The sequence below is a fragment of the Elephas maximus genome, chromosome 24 (assembly GCF_024166365.1).
Source record: "Elephas maximus indicus isolate mEleMax1 chromosome 24, mEleMax1 primary haplotype, whole genome shotgun sequence".
Lineage (NCBI taxonomy): Eukaryota > Metazoa > Chordata > Mammalia > Proboscidea > Elephantidae > Elephas > Elephas maximus.
The window spans coordinates 48,872,755-48,896,638 of record NC_064842.1 but is presented as its reverse complement, the minus strand read 5'-3'; the positions used below and the strand labels follow the sequence as shown (position 1 = coordinate 48,896,638).

At 37.5% G+C, this 23,884-nt stretch overlaps 1 protein-coding gene across 13 annotated transcripts in view; it reads right to left on the bottom strand.

Annotated features, from left to right (window-relative positions):
- Positions 1-23,884, bottom strand: part of SWT1 (SWT1 RNA endoribonuclease homolog) — a 120,694-nt gene that overhangs the window by 19,519 nt on the left and 77,291 nt on the right. For 8 of the 13 annotated variants that reach the window (XM_049868335.1, XM_049868333.1, XM_049868331.1 and 5 more), the window contains 3 exons: positions 19,617-19,748; positions 5,135-5,201; positions 2,015-2,079 (listed from right to left, as the gene is read on the bottom strand). In XM_049868335.1, the coding sequence (XP_049724292.1) occupies positions 2,015-2,079; positions 5,135-5,201; positions 19,617-19,748 (264 nt within the window). Of the gene's footprint in view, positions 1-2,014; positions 2,080-5,134; positions 5,202-6,909; positions 9,493-13,111; positions 13,146-14,969; positions 15,093-19,616; positions 19,749-23,168; positions 23,240-23,884 lie in introns of those variants that run through there. The other 5 variants (XR_007515284.1, XR_007515285.1, XR_007515286.1 and 2 more) reach the window with 5 other exon arrangements.

Genomic DNA, 23,884 nt, shown 5'->3' with positions numbered 1-23,884 from the left:
GCCAAATTAAGCAACATGTTTTTACTGATATGTGATATGTAGTAAAATCATAGAAAAAAGAAAGAATATTAAAAACACAAAATCCCTAGGGAAAGGACAGGGAGGTTGCGGGTAGGGGGAAGATGCAACAAGGGATGGGTAAAGGTCTATTTTTTCAGCTGAATGGAGGGCATGTGGTTATTACCTATACCAGTTGTTCTTCAAAGCATGGTCTGCGTCTGCGAGGTCAAAGCTATTCTCATAAAAAGGCTTAAGACATAATTCTCTCATTCTCTCAAGCATATACCATAGTTTTCCAGAGTCTACATGATGTGTGATTATCTCAACAGACTAAATGAAAAAAGCAGATATGATAGGAAAATAAAAAAGTAGTGGCAAGGATGGGAAGAAACTGGAACCCTCATACATTGCTGGTGGGAAGGTAAACGGTACAGCTGGGGAAAACAGTATGTGGTTCCTCGGAGTTAAGCACAGAATTACCACAGGACCCAGTAATTCCACACTGAGGTATATTCCCCCCCAAAATAAAAACTAGTACTCAAACAAATGAACGTATGTGCATGTTCACAGCAGCACTATTCACAATAGCCAAAAGGTGGAAACAGCATAAATGTCCGTCAGCGAGTGAATGGATAAACAAATTGTGGTATACACATACAATGGAATATTATTCAGCCACAAAAAAATAACAAAGTACTGATACATGATACAACGTGGATGACACTCAAAACCATTATGCTAAGTGAAAGAAGTCAGACACAAAATGTCATGTGTTGTTATGATTTCACTTATATGAAATATTCAGAATAAGTAAATCCATAGAAACAGAATGCAGATTTGGGGTTGCCAGAGGCTGCAGGGAGGAAGAGATGGACAGCAACTGCTTAATCGATACGAGGTTTCTGTTTGGGGGTGATGAAAATATTCCAAAACCAGATAGAGGTGGTGGTTGCACAACACCGTAAACATACTAAATGCCATTGAATTGTTCACTTGACAATGGTTAATTTTATGTTAAGTGAATTCCACTTCAATTAAAAAAGCAAATATGGAATCTAGCTGTCTACTATTAAAGTGAGATATTAAGAGATTTGCAAAAATGCACAACAATGCCACTCTTCTCAGTAATATTTTTTGTTTTGGAAAAAGTTGTTTTCATAAAAATGTTAACATGAAATTCATTAAATATTGTTATTTTAAAACAAATTAACATTACTGGCCTCACAGAGGCTGCTGAAACCCTGAGAGTATGGCCCCTGGATACCTTTTTTGCTCAGTAATGAAGTCATTCCTGAGGTTCACCCTTTAGCCAAAGCTTAGACAGGCCCATAAAACAAAACAAGACTAAAGGGGCACACCAGCCCAGGGGCAAGGACTGGAAGACAGGAGGAGACAGGAAAGCTGGTGACAGGGAACCCAAGGTGGAGAAGGGAGAGTGTCGACACGTCGTGGGACTGTTAACCAATGTCATAGAACAATGTGCGTACTAACTTTAATGAGAAGCTAGTTTGTTCTATAAACCTTCATCTAAAGTGTAATTTAAAAAAATGAACTAACAAATATTTTTAAATTTCTCAGTTCTAATTTGTAATTCAGTAAATATAGATACATATAATCCACATAAATAAAAGTTCTTCGGGATCTTCAACAATTTTTAAAAACATGAGTCCCTGAAGCCAAAATGCTTGAGAACCACTGCTTTAAACCCGATCCATCCTCACTCTCCCTCTCTTCTCTCTAACACACACGGCTCTTTAAACCTGATCCATCCTCGCTCTCCCTCTCTTCTCTCTAACACACACGGCTCTTTAAACCTGATCCATCCTCGCTCTCCCTCTCTTCTCTCTAACACACACATGGCTCTTTTGCATGCATGAAATGTTTCATATTAATAAATGTAAAAAAAACCTACTGCAGTGAAAAGACAAAACAAAACAAAAAAACCTCACCAGCACCAAGAGGTACTATACATAGTAAAATCTTGTTACAATGGTAATATATAGATAGGACTTACCGATACTCAGTCTGTGAAACACAGTTATATAGTTCCTGGGGAGTAAATTGGATACTTTTATTTACCTGAAAAGAACCAAAATTTAGTTATTTAAAACTGCATATTATAGTGAGAGCACTATTGTTGTTGGGTGCCATCGAATCGATTTTGACACAGAGTGACGCCATGTGACAGAATAGAACTGTCCCACAGGGTTTTCTAGACTGTAACCTTTAGATTTTGACTCACAGTGACTCCATGTGACAGAGTAGAACTGCTGGGTGGGTTTGAACCACCAAACTTTCCATTAGCAGTTAACTGTTGTACTGCCAGGCTCCTCATTAACCATGTTACGGCATTTTAAATTATAATATGAATACAAAATAGTTCCTTAAGCCTTTTGTAAATCTTAAAACAAAAAATGAACTTAAGTTTATTTCCTAAAATTTAACCAGTAAATATTATGTGTCATTTTCACATAATAAACTTATGAATATACTACAACAGTACAAGAAGTAATGAAGAAAAAAATACAAAAGTCATCTAGATTTATCCTTAGTTTTAACATAATCATCCACAGGCATTTACTCATTTATCCCAGAAACAGCTGCATATACAGGTGATATGTCTCCAGGACATGGTAGATAACTTAGTTTGCACTGAACTTTATTGCTAATAAAGGGAAACTGAAGCACAAATTCATGACATACATCATAAGCTCTATCCCAAAATACTTTGTTTCATCATATTTGTTAATTTTGACTATTAAGATATTTCTAATTAACCATATTAAACCAGTTGCCATCAATTCCAACTCACAGCGACCCCTACAGGACAGAGTAGAACTGCCAGACAGGGTTTCCTAAGTTGTAATCTTTACAGAAGCTAACTGCCACATTTTTCTCTTGTGGGACTGGTGGGTTCGAACCACCAACTTTTCAGTAGCAGCCAAGCGCTTCACCACTGCGCCAGCAGGGCTCCTAAACAATCATATTAGGACATTTTAAATTATACTGTCAAATATCATCTCTATGCTTAAGTGCACAATTTTAGTTCCTAGGGAACAAAGAGCTAAAAGATGCCTTTTTTAGTAAACGTTCAGAGTTGTGACACTAGTTGTACTCTTTATAAATGAACGTTGAGTGTCAGAAATGGCTCAATATATTTTTTTTTAATTCTTAAAAATTCAAGAACAAAAGGTGAAGGTTAAATATAAAAATAGCCAAGCTGCCTAAAAGATTTAGATCATCCTATCACTATTTATCACTATTTATGACATGAGACAAGTATCTTCAATGTACTAACTGGTATGGGGGGAAATTCTGCTAAAAGAAATGATTTAAAAAATCTGGGAATCAGATGGACATATTCTTATAAATAATAACTTTGGTAGCTTCTCCCAATTCTCTTAGTAACATGAAGCACTAAACCCAAATAGACTTATGTCCCAGATTTTCCAGGATGTGATTTTAAAATTACCCTATTGTTTCCACGAATGTATTTTTATTGTTAGACCTAATGTCTCAGTTTCGGACTCAGAAAGTACGATGAAATAAGTATACCGATCATTTCAAAAGAGGAAATCCTCTTAATAATCACATATGATTATAAAGTAGTAATGTTTATTTTTAAAAAGCACACATGAATACCACTCTATGCTTAAATAGAATATTATATTCTATATTTATTATAATTAAACATGTGTATACAATTTTACAATTATATGTTTACACATAATAATGTGTTTATAACTATGGATAATTATGCTAATAAAAATCATATTCATTAATTATAATTATTAATAATATTCTTTGCTTAAGAATGAATAACATTTTATGACCATTTACTCTGAGCCAGGTAGTGTTTGGAGCACTTTATATATATTAACTCATTTAGTGTTTACAGATAATAGTCTTTATGATTTACTGTTGTTAGTCCCATTTTACAGGTGAAGAAACTATGTAAGTCAAGGAGAGTTGAGTAAGTCTCCCTAGATCATAGAGTTAATATACCAGTGTGTGGACACAGCCAGTTTGACCTCAGAGCCAAACTTAATCACTAGCTTCTTAATAGAAGACGTTTGGCATATTCAAAAAAAAAGTTAAATAAACAGCTAAGCAAAAATAAACATGAAGAAATATATTTAAAGGACTCTGACTCCATAATAAATGTGAGACCTAAATGTATACCCTTCTCCTTCATTTAACCAAAACCTGTTGCCATCGAGTTGATGCCAACTCATGGCAATCCCATGTGTTACAGAGTAGAACTGATCCATAGGGTTTTCTTGGCTGTAATTGCTACAAAAATAGGTTGCCAGGTCTTTCTTCCACGGCACCTCTGGGTGGCTTTGAACCGCCAACCTTTAGGTTAGTAGTTGAGTGTAAACCATTTGCACTCCCTAGGGACCTACTCATTTAGAAACGAGCTTTTTATAATAAACACACAGGCACAAATGGAAAGTAGAAAGTAGAAATATACAGACCATGTGGGCGAGGAACTTCAGGCAAATGGAAATTAGAAAACAACAGAGTACTTTCCTTGGTCAGCAATGATGAGGAAAGCATGCAGGTTAACTAACAAAATACACTGGAGCCTCACTACAGCTCTAACTCCAGGGTCTATGCTCCTGCTGTAGAGGAAACTGAATTACAGCTTTCCTTTCCAGTAATCAGCGGTTCTTAACCACAGGTAGTTCTCTCTCCCTAGGGGCCATTTGTGTATGCAGGCTGGGTGGAGTGGTAGGATATTTTTAGTTGTCACAATGACTGGGGAAGCTACTGGTATTTAGTACTTAAGGACCAGGGATGTTAAACATCCTGCAATGTCCACACAGGGAAGAAATGACTTGTCTAACATGCCAACAGCACCCTCAGTGAGAATCATTACATTTAGGAGGTAACAAATTCTGTGCTGTAGAAGTTGTATTACGATAGGGCACTACTGTGTGCTTTTTCTTAGGGAACTGAAGAAAGGGGTGAATACGTGATTGGCAAACTTCTGTGGAATTCAAGAACTTAATTTAAAGCAAGGATCAACTAAACAGCATTCCATTACATTTTAGAACTCCTCTTCTGTTTATTTATATTGAAACTTGCTTATCTTGGAAATGAGGCAAACAGTTAAAAATATTTCTCATACCTCATACTTGATTAGGAAGTTATAGAGGGTTTCAACATCTTGATAATTGCTGTTGGGGGCCAATATCCTAAAAAATAAAATAAAAACAAAGACGGGAGAATGAATGATTTAACAAAAAAACCCAGCACCTTCAAATTTCTCCCAAAACGTTAGAAATGACATATTGTATGATAAGCTTATTTGAAGCTTTGCCTTTGTTTTTCTTATTTGTCAATTAAAACCATGATCTTAATTCAACAGAGATCAATTTATTAAAATATTTTGGCTTATTTAAATTGGTATTTATATCATCAATTCATCACCAACTATAAGCATTCTTACACGTGAAATTACAGTTCATATTCTGAGTTACAATGATATAGTTTCCCCAAAAGACGACAAAAATGTGAAGTGCACTTACACTCCCTATCTTTTCAGCTGTGGACAAAGCTTGAAGATTTCCCACAGAAATGTTCAATCAGTCCAAATGGATTACTGATCAAACTATCAGACACATAAAAGAAATCCTGGTAATAAGAGATTTTGTGACTAAATTCAAATAACACTCTCTGAACTATCAGCCTAGTGGTCTACAAAAAATCAGTAATAATCGTACTATGTCAACTGTTGAAACGATACTGATTCACAAAAAGAACAAATGAGAGAAACAATTTTAAAAAAGGGCAGAATATATTTCTCCTATTAGCATTAAAGTATTAATTCTCACTTTCTGATACTATTTTTTAATCCTTTCAGTGTGAAGAATATTCTTTTCTTTTGAAAAAATAAAATGGAAAATAATCCTGTCTTTACAGTACAGTGGTGATGAGCACTGTCTGTCTGGGTGTGTCTAGCTGTGTGACCCTGGGTGAGTTACTTAGCTTCCAGGCGATCTATCTTTTATCTGTTAAATAAGGATGTTCACAGTTCCCACTTCATAGGGTTGTGAGAACAAAATGAGTTCATATAAGAAAAGTCCTTATAACAGTCCATGCTATACGGCAAATGCTACATTATGTGTCAATTCTAACTATCATCATCATCACCATCTGATTGTTTCAAGCCACACAGTAAGTGAATGATGATAGAACCAATGGGAAATCAAGTGACCTCAATTAATTCTAAAATTCGAAGTGGCTTTTAATTACAATATCTCTTGATGTTGTCAGGCTTTCGATAGAGTTAATTTATCTCCATAACCTTAAATTAGATATTTAGACTATTTTGCTTTATTATACCTGTGGGGGAGGTTTTACAAATAAATCTTCAGGACACAGTCAAATTTTTTAAAGTACGCATACAGAATATCTTTAAGAAAATTTTTTAAAATCTGCATAAGAATATCACTTTCACGGAAAACATTTCTTCCCTCAACGTGTAATTTTAAAATACAAATAATCTAAGAACGACATCAGAAAATCCAAGGACAATACCCTGGCAGCAGTGGTGAGGGGGAAGGGCCATAGATAATCTGCTGAAGTGAATTAAAACAAAGCTATCTAAATAAGTTAAAATAATCCTTTAGAGAGGCAACAGGGAAAAAAAATCAATTGCTGCATTCTAATTTTTCAACCTAGTATAAACAAACTATCAGCAATATGGAATAATTTGTACCTATTCTTTTTTATGGCCTTAGAAATAACCCAAACTGTATGTGAGAAAAGAGGTTAAGTAAATTAGATGAAGCAAGATTTTTTACATAAGAACCTTATAAATTCCAACCTGATATCACAAAAGAAAGCATTTTATTAGAGAATAATATTTACATTTTTCTGCCCTGAAATACTTAGAAGAGTTGGTTTTACATAAATTAGTTGTTAATTATAGTCACATAGTTTATATTCGAAGTACAAAATATAGAAAATAATTATATCATCCTAGTTTTCCAGTTAGCAAAGAACTGTAATTTTTAAACATCTCATCCTGGTTTTATTTCTTAAACAGCTTTACTGAAATATAATTGCATGCTATAAAATACACTCATTTTGAGTGTATAATACAATGATTTTTAATCAATCTACAGAGTTGTAAAACAATTACCACAATTCACTTTTAGAACACTTCCTTCACCCAAAAAGGACTTCTCTTGCCCATCTGCAGTCATTTTCTATCCCCAGCCTCAGTCCCAGCTCCAGACAATCTCTAATCTACTGCCTGTTTCTACACAGTTGCCTGTTTTGAACTGGATTATTTTCTTAGTCTATCAGTTCTTGCCCTCTTACTATCACAAACCAAAAAAGCCAAACCCACAGCTATATAGTAAATTCCATTCCAACTAGCCACCCTATAGGAGAGAGTAGAACCGTCCCATGGAATTTCCAAGGCTGCAAACTTTACGGGTGCAGGCTGCCACATCTTTCTCCTGCAGAGCAGCTGGGGGATTCACACCACTGGCCTTTCAGTTAGCAGCCTAGCGCTTCACCACTGTGCCACCAGGGCTCCTTACCATCACAAAAGCATAATGGTAACTGTAAACAGCATACTATCATACAGAGGCATGGAAACTCTGGTGGTGTATTAGTTTAGAGCCACAGCTGCTAACCAAAAGGTCGGCAGTTTGAATCTATCTTGGAAACCGTATAGGGCAGTTCTATTCTGTCTAGAGTCGCTATGAGTTGGAATCAACTTGACTGCAGTGGGACTGGCTGTTTTTTTATACAGAAGCAAACTCCAGAGGATAATGGTTTAACCTCATGATGTATTGGATGAGTAAGTAAAAAGATAAAACGCCTAGTAAAGATGGCCAGATTAGAACAAGAGGCTTTCTTCTTTCACTCTACAGATATTTGAGGCCTGTTATCAGCCAAGCACTGTTTGGCAAAGATCCATACTGGACCAAAGCACCACAGTTCTAAAGAGCATATGACAGAAAAAAATCTTGACCAAACACAGGGAGATGACAAAGGAAGAAAAATATCTCATCCTTGTGCATTTGACAGCCTTTGCTTCTACCCACTTTTCCAATGCTATTTGTAAACAAAATATGAAACAGAGAAATTCTAAGTTTTTAAGAAAGATGTCATTTGCTGATTATTTGACATAAATATCACATGACTGTACTCTAGTGGACAAAGGCTTATGGATATGTCGGCATCATTCACAGATACATAACTTTTATAAAGAAAAACTATACATGTTATTTTTTAAAGCTAGAATATACATTATAGGATTCATTGCCAAGTTTTTTATTTTGAAAGCATGCTTTGAGGTAAACTGAGCACAAAATAGACCACACAACCTTTATTAAAATGCACTCGACCTGGAATGAGTTTGGATTTCACTACATCCTATGAATTCTGAGCTTAAGAGAATGAAATTTGCTCTGGTATAAAAACTGCAAACTTCTACTCACCAGAATACAGCTTGGTGAAAATACATAAAAAATAATAATAATAAAAGGGAGAAAAACATTTTATGGTCTTCATGCCTTGGTAATTCCCCACACAAAAATTCTTTAGAAGTCAGCTTTCTCTACAGTTTTCTCATTTTTTTCTTATACCAGTATGAAGACAAAAGGCTCTTAGAATGAAAGTCCTAAAATTATCCTTGAGTGGCAACATTTTAAAAGAATGTAGAATGAAAGAATTAGCCATTGGGGGCAAGTAAAACTTTTCATAAAATGGCCGTTTTTATTATAAATATACAATCATGCGTCGCCTAACGTCCATGACATGTTCTGTGAAATAGGACACTACATGCTTTGGACGTTGTGCAAACATGCCTAATTTGCAAGCAATAGCATTCGCTGATTTTCTACCTTCGTGTTAATAACCTTTTATTTCACTTCCACATTGATACTTCTCTTTTGCCTCTTGCTGGTGCTATCACTAGCACCGGTTTGGCTGTGTCTGGGAGCCACGATGCACTTCATGGTAATATTTTCGAAAGAAACTTAAACAGAGAGATTAACACTATAACACTCAAAAGACACATGAGACATGAGATTGGATGATGCTGCCTATGAATTGAAGCATACACCGTTGTATGGTAAACTTTTTATTTGTAAGTAGGAAGGGCTCACCTTAAAATCATGATAGAAAGTACAGTAGCATACATACATAAGCTAGTAATATAGGCATTTATTACGACCATCAAGACATACGTATTACAGGTTATGTACTGTACCATCATATGCCTGGCAGCACAATTGCTTTGTATACAAGAGACAGGAGGTACACCTGTTGCGTGCGGGGAAACTGTTACATTCACTGTGTCTGGTTACATTCACCACGTCGCGTTCTTCGATGGGGATTTCTGAACTCTGTTATCACCTTATGCAACCATGGACATATATGCAGTCAGACATTGCCCGAACAGACATTACACAGTGCATGACTGTATCTACATTTGTTCTTCCAAGATGTCTTAGGCTGGGTTTTCTAGAGAGGCAAAACCAGGGTTGCTATGAGTAGGAACCAACTCCACAGCAGCTAACAACAACAACAACATGAATTAAGTAGTGTTACTTCCCCATTTTTCAGATGAGAAAACTGAAGTAAAGGGGTTTAAGTAGCTTCTTCCAGGTCAGGAACCTAGGAAGTAAGTAGCAGAGCTGGGATTTAAACTCAAGCACGGTGGTTCCAGTGACCATGTTCCTACCTACTACACAAATTGCCTCACTATACACAACAGATGAGATTAATACCCACCCCAAGAGCTGGTTTGCAAATGTACTGTTGATAGCTTAGTGACCATCCAGATCTAATCAAGGTCATCAAGCTATCTCCTTAGGGGAATATGAACGCAATTAGAGAATGTGGAAATCTATCCAGTTGTGTTTCAATATTTTGAGATAACTGGTTGACACAGTAACAAAAAGTAATCTGCATAGAGCTTTAAAAAGGCATTAAAGAACAAGAATTTCCCTGTACAAGGGAAAGGTTGCCCTATTTGGCAAATACGGCTCTAAAGTAGAAAAGAGAGTATTTAAGCTTGAAGTCATTACCCTCAGTACTGAGCGAGAAAACTTCTAATAATAACATGGTTTGTAGTGTAAACTGTCCTCTAGGAGTCACCCAATATAAACATTTTGGTTCAGTGGAAGTTACTGATCTCAATGTAAATGAATAAAGGGGGCATTCTACTAGCCTCACTTTCTTCTAATTGTGATTACCGTAAGCCTGATAATTTTAAAATAGTAAAACACAGTTCCTAAACTTGCAGATTTGGGGACCAGACACTGTACCTATGATTATCCAGTCATGGTGGTAAGATGCAAATTGACCAGGCAGTTTCTCTCTATTTGTCCCTTCACTTATTGATTGCTTATGTCAATCCTTGTGTGATGTAGGAATATACCAAAAAACAAAACAGAGTTCCTGCCTTTAAAGAGCTTACAGTCTAGTCTGTCTTTAAAACAGGTAGCATAAATGAGGAAGCAGCTACATATGGAACTGATCAACACTGGTTGCCCTTCATGAGAAGAACGTGGTAGCTGAGAAAAAGGGATGGAAAAAAGAATTATCACTGATTATCTTTCTTCACCTTTTAAATTATTTTTAAATGATTTGAATGTATTACATATTTTTAAATAAATATTTAATAAAGAGAACTGGTGAATCAGAAAATAAATCATAAATCAATTTAGAATGCAACACGGGATAAAGGAAATAGTAAAAGAGCAGTCAAGAGACGTGGCAGATAGAATGAAGAGAGCCAGGAATAGGAATTTCAAAATAAAAGAATTAAGGAGAAGTGGGGAGATACAATATTTGAAGAGACAACGATTGACCATCTCTATAATTGAAGATGTGAGTCTTTAGACTGAAGGAGGAGCACATCTCAAGAAAGACAGATGAAATAAAACCCATACCAGTGTCATGGACTGAATTATGTCCCCCCAAAAATGTGTATATCAACTTGATTAGGCCATGCTTCCCAGTATTGTTGGTTGTCCTCCATTTTGTGATTGTAATTTTAGGTTGAGAGGATCAGGGTGGGACTGTAACACCACCCTTACCCAGGTCTCCTCCCTGATTCAAGGTAAAGGAAATTTTCCTGGGGTGTGGCCTGCACCACCTTTTATCTCTCAAGAGATAAAAGGAAAGGGAAGCAAGCAGAGAGTTGGGGACCTCATACCACCAATAAACCAGCACCAGGAACAGAGCATGTCCTTTGGACACAGGGTCCCTGTGCCTGAGAAGCTCCTCGACCAGAGGAAGATTGAAGACAAGGAGCTTCCTCCAGAGCTGACAGAGACAGAAAGTCTTTCCCTGGAGCCGACGCCCTGAATTTGGATTTGTAACCTAATGGACTGTGAGAAAATACATTTCTCTTGTTAAACTCATCCACCTGTGGTATTTCTGTTATGGCAGCACTAGATGATTAAGACAGAACTGTGTGCTGGAGTGGGGTGCTGCTCTAACAGATACCTAAAATGTGGAAACAGTTTTGAAACTCTGAATGGATAGAGCTGCAACAGCGGCAGAGGACCAGCGAAGCAGAGAACCTGCAGAGGCAGAGAGGCAGCAACGGCAGAGAACCAACAGTAGCAGAACCAGGAGACGAGTGTAAGACGGCACTGGAGCTGACCCACGGAGCAAGAGAGCTGAGTGCCTGTGTGCAGGAGGCTTCCTGGCGGAGTGGGATGCCTCTGGACACTTATTGGTGGAGCTAGGCTTGCCAACGCACAGAGCCAGAGAGCTGAGTGCCTGCGTGCAGAAGGCTTCCTGGCAGAGTGGGGTGCCTCCAAGCACTTATGGGTGGAGCCACAGAGCTTTGGAACACTTGGCCAGCAGGGGAGATGTGGCATGAGGCCCATGGAGCCGAGAGGCCAAGAAACCAGGATGCAGAAGCTGAAGAGGTAAGAAACACAAGAAGCCATGCTGCCTCAATCTCAAAAGGTATGGCTGTGACCTCAGCTGTTTCAAAGGGTGGAGCCAAGGCCTCTGGTGTTTCTAAGGGTAGAGTTGGCACTGAAATGTACTAGAAGAATGGCGCACCTAAAGCAGAGGGAGCTGAGTTTCAGTCCCAGTGAGCTTGGAATGCGGAGCTGAAGCCCAGGGCTGAGGGGCCTCCACTCAGAATCCAGAAAGTGTGGCCAATACCTACAGGCTGGAGGGCAGGGCTACTGTGTAAATTGTCTCAGAAAACAGAGAATTATTTTCAAAGCTTTGAGGGCTAAAGTAATGTGTTCTGCTGACTTGCTTTGTGCCTCTTATGCCTTCTTTCCCTTCAGTTTCTCCCATTTATAATGGAAATGTCTAGCTTGTGCCTGTTTTGCCACTGTACCATTGGAAGCAGATAACTTGTATTCTTGATTTCACAGATGACGAGGAATTTTTTGATTTTGAACTTGGAGTTAAGACTTTTGCTATGATATGATGGGAGGAGTATGTTTTGCATTTTGCAAGGATGTGATTTTTGGGCGGCCAAAGGGTGGAATGTCATGGGTTGAATTATGTCCCCCCAAAAATGTGTATATCAACTTGATTAGGCCAGCTTCCCAGTACTGTGTGGTTGTCCTCCATTTTGTGATTGTAATTTTATGTTGAGATGATTAGGCTGGGATTGTAACACCACCCTTACCCAGGTCTCCACCCTGACCCAAGGTAAAGGAAGTTTCCCTGGGGTGTGGCCTGCACCACCTTTTCTCTCTCAAGAGATAAAAAGAAAGGAAAGCAAGCAGAGAGTTGGGGACCTCATACCACCAAGAAACCAGCATCAGGAGCAGAGCGTGTCCTTTGGACACAGGGTCCCTGCGCCTGAGAAGTTCCTCAACCAGGGGAAGATTGAACACAAGGACCTTCCTCCAGAGGTGACAGAGAGAGAAAGCCTTCCCCTGGAGTTGACACCCTGAATTTGGGCTTGTAACCTACTAATCTGTGAGAAAATAAATTTCTCTTGTTAAAACCATCCACTTGTGGCATTTCTACTATGGCAGCACTAGATGACTACGACACCTAGATATACTATAAAAATTGCCAAATATAAAAGATACAGAAGAAAATATGGGAAGTGCTCAGGAAATTAAAAAAAAAAAAAAAACGGATTACTTACAAAGAAAAATAGGCTGGCAGCAGACTTCCCATTTCTAAGAAGACAGAAAATAATGAAATTATAACTATAGCCCCAAAATTCTTAAGGAAATAACTGTCAACTTAGAATTAACACCCAGCTAATTTTAACTATCAATTAAGGATGACAGCAAAATAAATACACTTCCAGTCAGAATGAGAGAGTTTACTATTAACAGACCTGTGCTGAAAAAACTTTTGAATAACTTGCTTCATTAAATAGGAAACAAAATCCCAAAAGAAAGAGTTAGGATGAAGGAAGCAACAGTAATTTAAAAAGACAAACAAAAAATAATAAACAGGTTGATAGAGCTGAAAACAACAAAAACGATTTTATATATAGTAATAATAATAAATAATTTGGGATGATTGTTTAAAACAATGTGGAAAGGAAGAACATGAGTCCGTTTGAGATTTTACAAATTCTTCTACCAAGCTAGATTCCATAAGTCAGCGGTTCAAATTATATTCTCAATAGAACCTTTGCTACTTTGAGTAGGAAGAACACTTAGCTGAGAATTATGAAATCTGGGGTCTCAGTTCTGCCCTCTCACCAGCTGTAGGGGCCACTTAGCCCTTTTGGACCTAATTTGAAGCACTCAACCAAATGATTGCTATCCTTCCACTAAAGCTAAAACTCTGTATGTTTAGTTTCTACTACTCCCATACCCCACTCAGTCTGAAACTCTGTGCCTCAATTTCCTCATGTGTAATAGTTATCTGCCTCATAAGGTTGTTGTGAGGATCAAAGAAGCTAATACATGTATCCCGTTGCCATTGCCACTGAGTCGATTCTGACTCATAAGGACCAGACAGGACAGAGCAGAACTGCCCCATACGGTTTCCAAGCAACGCCTGGTGGATTCGAACTGCCGACCTTTTGGTTAGCAGCCGTAGCTCTTAACCACTACGCCACCAGCGTTTCTGAATACGTGTATAGCATTTAGAACTACAGTTAGAACATAGTCTAAGTATTCTGTAAAAGTCCATTATTTTTATTATCATTCACTTGTGTTGATTTCACTGTTATATAATAAATACTTACTGAATGTCTTCTATGTAAAAACACTGCCCTAAGTTGGACTCAACTTTTCATATTATTGGGAAACAGCCTTAAGGACACTGATTGCATCATCTCCCACTATGGGCAGCTGGTTGGTCTACCACAATGTTAAAGGTTCTTTAGAGGCACAAGAAGGTATTTCTCAAAATAGATGGAGCTAATCCTAGAGTCTAAGGTACACTTTAACTTTATGCCATTTGCATAACTACTCTGTACAAAGGAATTAGAACTCATCATCAGCTTTATCCCATCTATCTAGTTACTGTTTAAGTTATAATAGCCCTTATTCAGCATCTTTAATCAATTTTTCCTCAGCTCCATTTATTTTATTGGTGCTTATCCCACTGAATTATGTAGTCTTTTATTCCATCTGCTTCATCTGAAAAAATGTAATTTGGTGGTTTTAGCATTTCTTAAAATAGATTAATAGCAGGGAATTTTAATCAAATGTCAAATTAATAAATCATAGGTAAAATTAACAAGCTGCAAAGCAAAAGGTAAATTTAAAGAAAAAATTATTTTAAATAAAAACAATTCCATAAATAAATATATTTGTTATCTTGAAAAAGTGATCTTCATATTATATTATCTTCAAAGAGTTTATGATGGGACGTATTTAACTCTGTCACCCAAACTTAATGCTTAGGGATGATGGGAATAACTGTAGCATCACCCCCACCTGAAATTTAGAATAAAAATTTGTTGTTGCTGTCGAGCCAATTCATAGCAGAGGGCATGGAGTCCATGGTGACCCCTTGTGTGCAGAGCAAAAACGTACTTCATACGGTTTTCAAGGCTGTAACCTTTCGGAAGCAGATCACCAGGCTGTCTTCCAAGGTGCCTCTGGGCGGGTTGGAACTGCCAACATTTTGGCTAATAGTTGAGCACTTGACGGTCTGCACTACCAACGATAGAAATAAATATCCATTATTTCCTATTCTTGAATTGACAAATACTGGAAAGCATAAACAAGAGCTTCGGAAACAGAAAATGAAATTGTTATTCTAAAAATTAAGGCATGAATGATCCATTATCTTCAGTAACATTAAAGAGCCTGGTCAAAAAAATACATCAGCTAGTGCTGGGTCATTCAAACTGGTATGCGGATTCCACATATTCCGTCAGCTAATAAATCTGATATAATTAACTTAAAGCAGTGCTTATCCAACTATAATAAACACCAAAAAAATCTTTTACTTATAAAAGAGCTGTCTACTTACATTCCCAGAGTCCCAATCTCTCCCTTTAAATTGTATTTTTCCTTCTACGATTCCTATTTTAGACAGGTGATACAGATACATCAGGTTTAAGCGATCGGGTGAAATGTGACTCCAAGAGCCTCTTGGGCAATTTACTGGACGCTCCATCATCAGCTCTAAGTATCTGTTTTGTTTTGTTTTGTTTTTCTCTAAACTTCATTTTGTTGTTGTTGTTGAGAATACACACAGCAAAACATATAACAGTTCAACAGTTTCTACATATACATTTGGTGACATTGATCACATTCTTTGAGTCGTGCAACCATTCTCACCCTCCTTTTCTGAGTTGTTTCTCCCTCATTAACATAAACGTACTGTCCCCTAAGGTTCCTGTCTAGTCTTTCCAGTCACCGTTGTCAATCTAATCCAATTAAAAAAAAAAGTTGCCGTTGAGTCAATTCCAACTCATAGCAACCCTAAAGGACAGAGTACAACCACTCCATAGGGTTTCCAAGAAGTGGCTGGTAGATTCAAACTACTGACCTTTCGGTTAGCAGCTGAGCTCTTAACCACTGTGCCACCAGGGCTCCTAGATAGTTCTTAAATGAGCATAATGCTCAAGGTAGGCCTTTTTCACTAGTGAAGCTAAACTACTGTTTGGTTTCAACATAAATATCTTTTTGATTTCAATTTCTTCCATGTTTTTCCCTTCCTCCTCAATTTTTTTTTCTTTACCCTTTGCCTCTACTCCTCTTCTCTGTATCTCTCTCTTAAAATCTGTATATTACTTCTTATCTAACGTCACAGCATAGTACTATCAGCAGCCTTCAGATCTAAGAAGTTGCTCTGTACCAGAAAGACTATAAAACATTCACTCAATAAACATTTATTGACCATCTACTATGTGCCATTAACTTCGCAAGGCTCTGGCTATAAAAAGATAAAACAATTTCTGTCCTAGAGGTGTAAAAAGTCTTAGGAAGATGATTATAAAATAAATTATGAGAAATAAAGTTACGTACAAAATAGTGGCATGGAGGTTAAAGCAACTAAGTCCTTTCATTTTTTTTTGCAATCGATACACTCAATGGTAAGAAAGGGCAAGGGGTGTGGGGAAAGTCTGCCAAAGGTGTGCTGTGACATCTGGAGGAGCTGAGAGAACCCTAATTAGGGGTAGGGAATGAAATCTAATGATTTAAGGGAAGAAAGGCCAGGCCTCAAAGAAAGTAGGTCAGACCCAAACATGAATAAATTCCTCCATTCTAGATACCAAAAAAAAAAAAAAAACCCGTTGCCATTGAGTCGATTCCAACTCATAGCGACCCTATAGGACAGAGTAGAACTGCCCCATAGAGTTTCCAAGGAGCGCCTGGTGGACCTGAACTGCTGACCTCTTGGTTAGCAGCCGTAGCACTAATACTTTTATCAACAGCTGAACATCTTGCACACAGAAGTGTGCTCTGATGCTGAAGTCACTTGGAAACCTCAAAGGATGGAGTCTTAGCACGTTTCTTATAACACCTTTTGTTTCAACAGCTAGCTTTAACTAAAGAAACAGCCTAAATAAGTAGTCTTTGTATCAACTGAAAGATGGTGCTTTTCTACGCTTTTCTAAAATCTGAAGAGGCTGGCCATTAAAATATATAATATTAAGTCAAAGTGGCTAAACTAATACAGTAAAACCAGCAAAGGCCGGAAACTGTGTAAGGCAGAAACCGGTCACAGAAGGAAAACTCGAGTATTTTCCACTAATAGGGAGCAATAGAAAAGTGGTACAACTGCACTCTGTCAAAGGCGGAAAGCTTGCAGGACCTGAAAACAAGGCAGTCCCGCTGAGTTCCAGCTCTCACCCTACGATGCTGCTTCAAGCGCACACTCCAGTACCTTTGAAGCAGTGAAATCATTAACGGATTTGAAAATCTGTGATTGTGGGTTTTTTTTTTTTCCAGGAGTCATTTATGTATTAATCAGTATAAGGTTTGTTCTTATGTTAAAATGGGGCAACAGATGAATAAGAAAATTGATTTTTAGAAGCTTAATAAGAGGGAATATATATAAATCACACACACAAAAAAATTCCAAACTTTATTACTGCAATTTTATTTTAGAAAAACAGCTCTATCAAGTATTTCAAACCAAAGCCACAGGCACCAGAAAAGGTTCTTAAAGCTCTGAAGATTAAACACCTCAATAAAAATTAGTTATCATCTTTTTCTAAATCCAAGCAGCAGTCTCATTTTCCAAAATCATATCCATTGATTAGGCATGAATGTCCATGCAGAATATGAGCATGTCCGTAGGCACCAGTTAGCACTCACTTACTGCTACATTTAAATACAGCCAAACAAAATATGACAGAACAACAAAAAACTGGGTATCTAAACCTAAGAAATACCCTTTCATATAAAAGCATTCCCTCCCCCACAAAATGTGCCAAATGACTTATAAGGACTGGTAACTCCCTCCCCTTCTTATCTCTATCCCATAGATAGATATTATTGAAAATATGAAACCAAGAAAACATTCATTAATTAAAACACTTCACCTAAAGCAACTTGAGCTTTCAGTTCATGAAACTGAAATGCAAGGTTTCACAGGTCAAGCTAAGTGATTAAAATGAATATACATACTTAGTCATGATCTAGTTATATTTCTCCATTCAAATGCTCTAATTTTTTTAATTTTTGTTTTTTATAATTTCAAACTTATCTGATAAAGGTGAAACATGTCAACATGATTAGAAAACCTAGAAGGCTGCAATTTTCTACCCTTACCCTTCTCCCCTCTCCTCTGCTTCTAAACTAGGCTACTCAGCATCTACTGGACAAACAAAAAACAGGTAAAAAATGGTCACTGTTGCTATGAGTATTAGCTTTCCAGTTGAATTATAATGTGCCCCAGAGTTAGATGGCACAACCTGTTTAGTTATGTATGTAGAGATGCCAGTTTAAGGACAAAGTCCATGTAGACATTTAATAATGTCTTTTGATTGTACAAAACAGTGGAATTTTTCTTCTTTTCGGAATTTGCAATTCAACTCTCCAGTTAATTTTTCACTCCAAATGAAACCTTATAATCTTTAAATACAAAACAAAGGTTTTTTTTTGCTATCCTGAATCAAGTAATCTAAACTTAAGTTTACTAAGGTATAACACGAGACTACATAGTACTGACATAGAAAAAAATCTTAAAACACTTTCGTCTACATGGAAAGAGTAATGCCGCTAGTTCTCTAGTGTTTAGATAATGAAGCCATTAACAAAAGTGCTCAAATTAATTCGACATAAACATAATGGAAAAGTAGAGAAGGAGAGAAGCTATTTTTAAACCAAGAGCAAATAAGCTAATTAAAATTCCCTTTAAGAAGGTGTGTAGAAGTATAGGCATCAGCAATATTCCCACCACTCTTTTTCCAACTTTGCAAATTTAGGTATTCTGCTCCTTGTTGCATAACTATACAGACAGGGTCATCATGAGTCGGAATCGACTTAACAGCAACAGGTTTGATTTTTAGCAATGTGAGACTGTATCAGGGAACATCACTCATGTTAACAAATATTAACATATATTTGCTTTGAAAGGTCAGTGATAATTACTTTCACATATACTTATTCAGGAGCCCTGGTGGCATAATTGTTAAGAGCTACGGCTGCTAACCAAAAGGTCAGCAGTTCAAATCCACCAGGCGCTCCTTGGAAACCATACAGGAAACCATACAGGGCAGTTCTCCTTTGTCCTACAGGGTTGTTATGAGTCGAAATCGACTGAACGGCAACTAGTTTGGTTTTGGTTTATTATACACCAGGCACCATTCGAGGAGCTATAGTTAGCACAGTGAAGAAAATAGCATTCCTCATGAAGCTTACAACTGAGTATATTTTTTCTAGAAAGGAAAAAAGTGGAAACATTCTTGTAGTCCAAACTAGAAACAGTGATTCTTTGCAGGGGAGGAGGAAATAGGTGAATCTAAAAGCCATTAGTTTATAATAGTTGCTAGTAGACTTCCAAAACCCCCCAAAAAACCAAACCCATTGCCATCAAGTCGATTCTGACTCATAGAGACTTTACAGGAAAGAGTAGAACTGCCCTGTAGGATTTCCAAGGAGTGGCTGGTGGATTTGAACTGCCGACCTTTTTGGTTAGCCCCAGTGACTCTGAAAAAGCTGATATGCCTAGAAAAAGAAAGTAATAAATAAATGAAGCTTTAAAATTAACATAATATTTACCTCTGAATTCCTTCAAGAATATCCTTCACAGCCACCATTAACTTTTGAAGATATATAAATGCTTCTTCAAATGATGCTATTTTTGAAGTAGTCAGAGCTGAATTAGAGCCCAATCTTTGAAAAACATCTGTGCTAAAATAAAGAAAAAGACACTCATAGGTACACATACATATTTACTGCAATAGCGTAACCATCAGGAGCAACCGAAATGTCCAACTATATGTCGTTGTTGTTGTTAGTTGCCGGGGAGGCCGCTCCAACACGTGGTGACTTTATGTATAACAGAACGAAACACTGCCCAATCCTACACCACCCTCATGATCTTTGGTTGGTTTGAGCCCACTGTTGAAGCCAGCTGATAGAATACCAGCAATCATTAAAATGATGTTTACGCCATCTGTAAAATTTTTTTTTTAATATTTTAAAATTACTTATAAAACATGATAACAACTATATAAAGTATCAAAACATACACTTGGGTGTCATGGACTGAATTATGTTAGCGAGGCAGGACTCAAAATCTACAAGACTGGATTGTGTCTTGAGGCAATCTCTTTTGAGATATAAAAGATAGAAGGAAGCAGAGAGACAGGGGGACCTCATACCACCATGAAAGCAGTGCCGGGGCAGAGTGAATCCTTTGGACCCGGAGTCCCTGTGAGGAGAAACTCCTAGTCCAGGGGAAGATTGATGAGAAGACTCACAGAGAAATAAAGACTTCTCCTGGAGCTGACACCCCAAATTTGGACTTTTAGCCTACTTTACTGTGAGGAAATTAACTTCTTTGTTAAAGCCATCCACTTGTGGTATTTCTGTTATAGCAGCACTTGATGACTAAGACATCGGGCACACATAAAATATTAACAACGTTGCCTACGGTTGCCTTTAGGTAGTAGCACTCAAGATCATTTACAGTACTTTCCAAAGCATTTTTTTCTTAATGTGGTAAAATACACATAACTAAAACTCATCATTTTACCTACTTTAAAAGGGTACAACTCAGTGACATTTAGTAAATTCACAATATTGTGCAACTACCACCACTATATAGCTCCAGAACATTTTCATCACCTCAAATGGAAATCCCATATCCCTTAAACAGTCACTTCCTTTCCTCCCCTCCCCAAACCCCTGGCAACTACGTGTCTGCTTCTGTCTCTATAAGATTTGCCTATTCTGAATATTTCATATAAATGGAATCATACAATATGTGCCCTTTTGTCTCTAGCTCTTTCACTTAGCATAATGTTTTCAACGTTCATCCATGCTGTAGCATGTATCAGTATTTCATCCCTTTTGATGGCTGAATAATACACTGTGGCAACGGGTGTTATGGGTATAGATAGATAAACTACATTTTGTTTACCCATTCATGGACCTTTGGCTATTGTGAAGAGTGCTGCTGTGAACATTCATATACAGCTTTCGTCTGAATATCTGCTTTCAATTCTTTTGGTATGTACCTAGCAGTGGAATTGCCAGGGCATATGGTAACTGTTTAACTTTTCCAGGAACCACCGGATTGTTTTCCACAACAACTGAGCCACTTTATGTTCCTACAAGCAATATAAAAGGGTTGCAATTTCTCCGCATTCTCACCAACACTTGTTATTTTATTATTATGAAGATGATGATAGCCAACCTAGTGAATGTGAAGTGGTATTCCATTGTGGTTTTTATTTCCTTTTTTCTAATAACTGATGCCACCACCCGTCAGTTTGTTGTACTGTGGTGGCTTGTGTGTTGCTTTGGTGCTGGAAGCTGTGTTACTGATGTTTCATATACCAGCAGGGTCACCCATGGCGAACAGGTTTTGTGGCACTTTCAGACTAAGAAAGACTAGGAAGAAAGTCCTAGTGATCTAATTCTAAAAATTAGTCAGTGAAATTCCTATAGATCGCAACAGAATACTGTCTGATACAGTGCTGCAAGATAAGCCCTAGGATGGAAGACACTCAAAAGACAGTGGATGCAAAAATGGACTTGAGCATACTAATGATCGTGAAGATGGCAAAGGACTAGGCAACATTTCCTTCTGTTGTACAGGGGTTACCACGAGTCAGAGCCAAATTGGCTGCCACTAACAATGACCAATTACACTGAGCATCTATTCGTGTGCTTGTTGGTCATTGTAAAACCCCTTTGGAGGAATATCTATTCAAGTTCTTCGGCCATTTTTGAATTGGATTGTTTGTCAATTTGTTGTTGAGTTCTAAGAGTTCTTTATATACTGTGAATACTAGATATATGATTTTTAACTACAGTGAAACCCATGAGACCGGAACTTGACAGGGTTGCCTTATTGTTCTGGGTCTCGCTGGTTTCCCACCATTGACAGTACATTACTACTTTTCTATCACTCATTTTAATGGAAAATATTTGAGTTTTCCTGCTCTGAAAGGTTTCTGCCTTACACTGGTTCCAGATTTTGTAGGTTGTGTACTGTATTTTCTCCACTTGTGGGCTGTCTTTTCACTATGTTGATGATGTCCTTTGATGCACAAAAGCTTTTAGTTTTGATGAAGCCCAATTTATCTTTTATCTTTTGTTGCTTGTGCTTTTGGTTTTATATCTAAGAAAGGACTGCCTAATCCAAGGTCACAAAGATTTATGCGTATGTTTTTTTCTAACAACTTTATAGTTTTAGCTCCTATATGTAGCTTAACTCAAAAAAACCACTTTAACTTTTGTATGTGGCATGAGGTAAGGATCCAACTTCATTCTTTTGCATGTGGACACCGAGTTGTGCCAGCACCATTGTTGGAGAAACTATTCTTTCCCTATAGAATGGCATTAGCACAATTGTCAGAAATCAACTGACCACAGGTATATGAGTTTATTTCTGGACTCTCAATTTTATGCCATTGTTTTGTATGTATATCCTTATGCCAGCACCACAATCTACAGCAAATACATAAAATATCCTCATGCCAGTACCACACTATTTTGAATACTGTAGCTTTGTAATAAAAGTTTTGAAATTAAGAAATGTGACTCCTGCAACTTTGTTCTCTTTCAAGATCGTTTTGGTTATTCAGAGTGTGCGATGCAGTGAATTACTTAAGATGGCCCTTCTAGCCATAGTCTTTGTAATTCCCACCAAATGACTGGGTGAGACTATGCAAAAGAGGTGCTTGTGGCCCTTCAAGGAGCTTGGATAGCTTGCTAATAATGTAAATAAGCTGCATGGTACCTTGCAGGTGGGTGGGACCATGCAAATAAGGTATATGGAACCCTAACAAGAGGATTGAGTCAGTTTTGCCATCCCCTTAGACTTAAAGGAAGACATGGAGAAAGAGAGAGGAGCAGTAACATGGAAGACAGCAAGAGATGGCAGCATGAGATGGCAGGAACCAAGAGGCTGGTGCAAGACAGCTGTGGTGAGGCTTGCTGACCCACGGAGCTAAGAGGTGTAACTGAGAAGGTCCCCGTTAGGGCCCGGCAGCAGAGGATGAGAAGAAGCTGTCCTGATCCAGAAACAGCACTGAGTTGTTGTTGTTGCTGATCCTGAACCCAAGCTGTACCCTGTTACTTCCCTAATAAACCACTTACCTGTAAGTATGGTCATGAGTCCCGTGAGATGTCGCAGTGAATTACCAAACTCAAAGACAGGAGGGAGCATACTGAAGGGAGGAGGAATAGTTGATATTAGAGATGATGGAGTGGTACAGCAGTTTGGAAAAGTTGGACATTTGGGACACCTTTAAGATCCGTCTTTTAGGAACCAGCTTTGTGTTGATTCTTATAAAAGAAATTACTCATTTAGGGTCCCTTGCAATGCCATATTAATCTCAGGATAGGCTGTTCTATTGCTGCAAACTAAGGCCATAGGAAGTTTGATAACTACTACTTTGAATCTGTACAATGTTTTGAGGGGTACTGCCATCTCAACAGTATTAAGTCTTCTAATTCATGAACATGGGATATCTTTTATTTATTTATTTAGATCTTCTTTAATTTCTTTTAGTGATGTTTTATAGTTTTCGGTGTAGACGTTTTGCATCTCTTTAGTTAACTTTATTCCTCAGTATTTTACTATTTTTCAGTCTATTGTAAATGATATTGTTTTATTAATTTCCTTTTTGGATTGTTCATTGTTAGTGCATAGAAATACAATGTATTTATTATTTTTTTAAATATAAACTTATTTTAAATATTTATCTTTTAAAGATTTGTATACTTTTAAAGCCTAGTCATCATAGAAAATTTGAAAAACACAGGAATGTAAAAAAAAAAAAAGTAATACTCCTAGTCCACCAACAGAGATA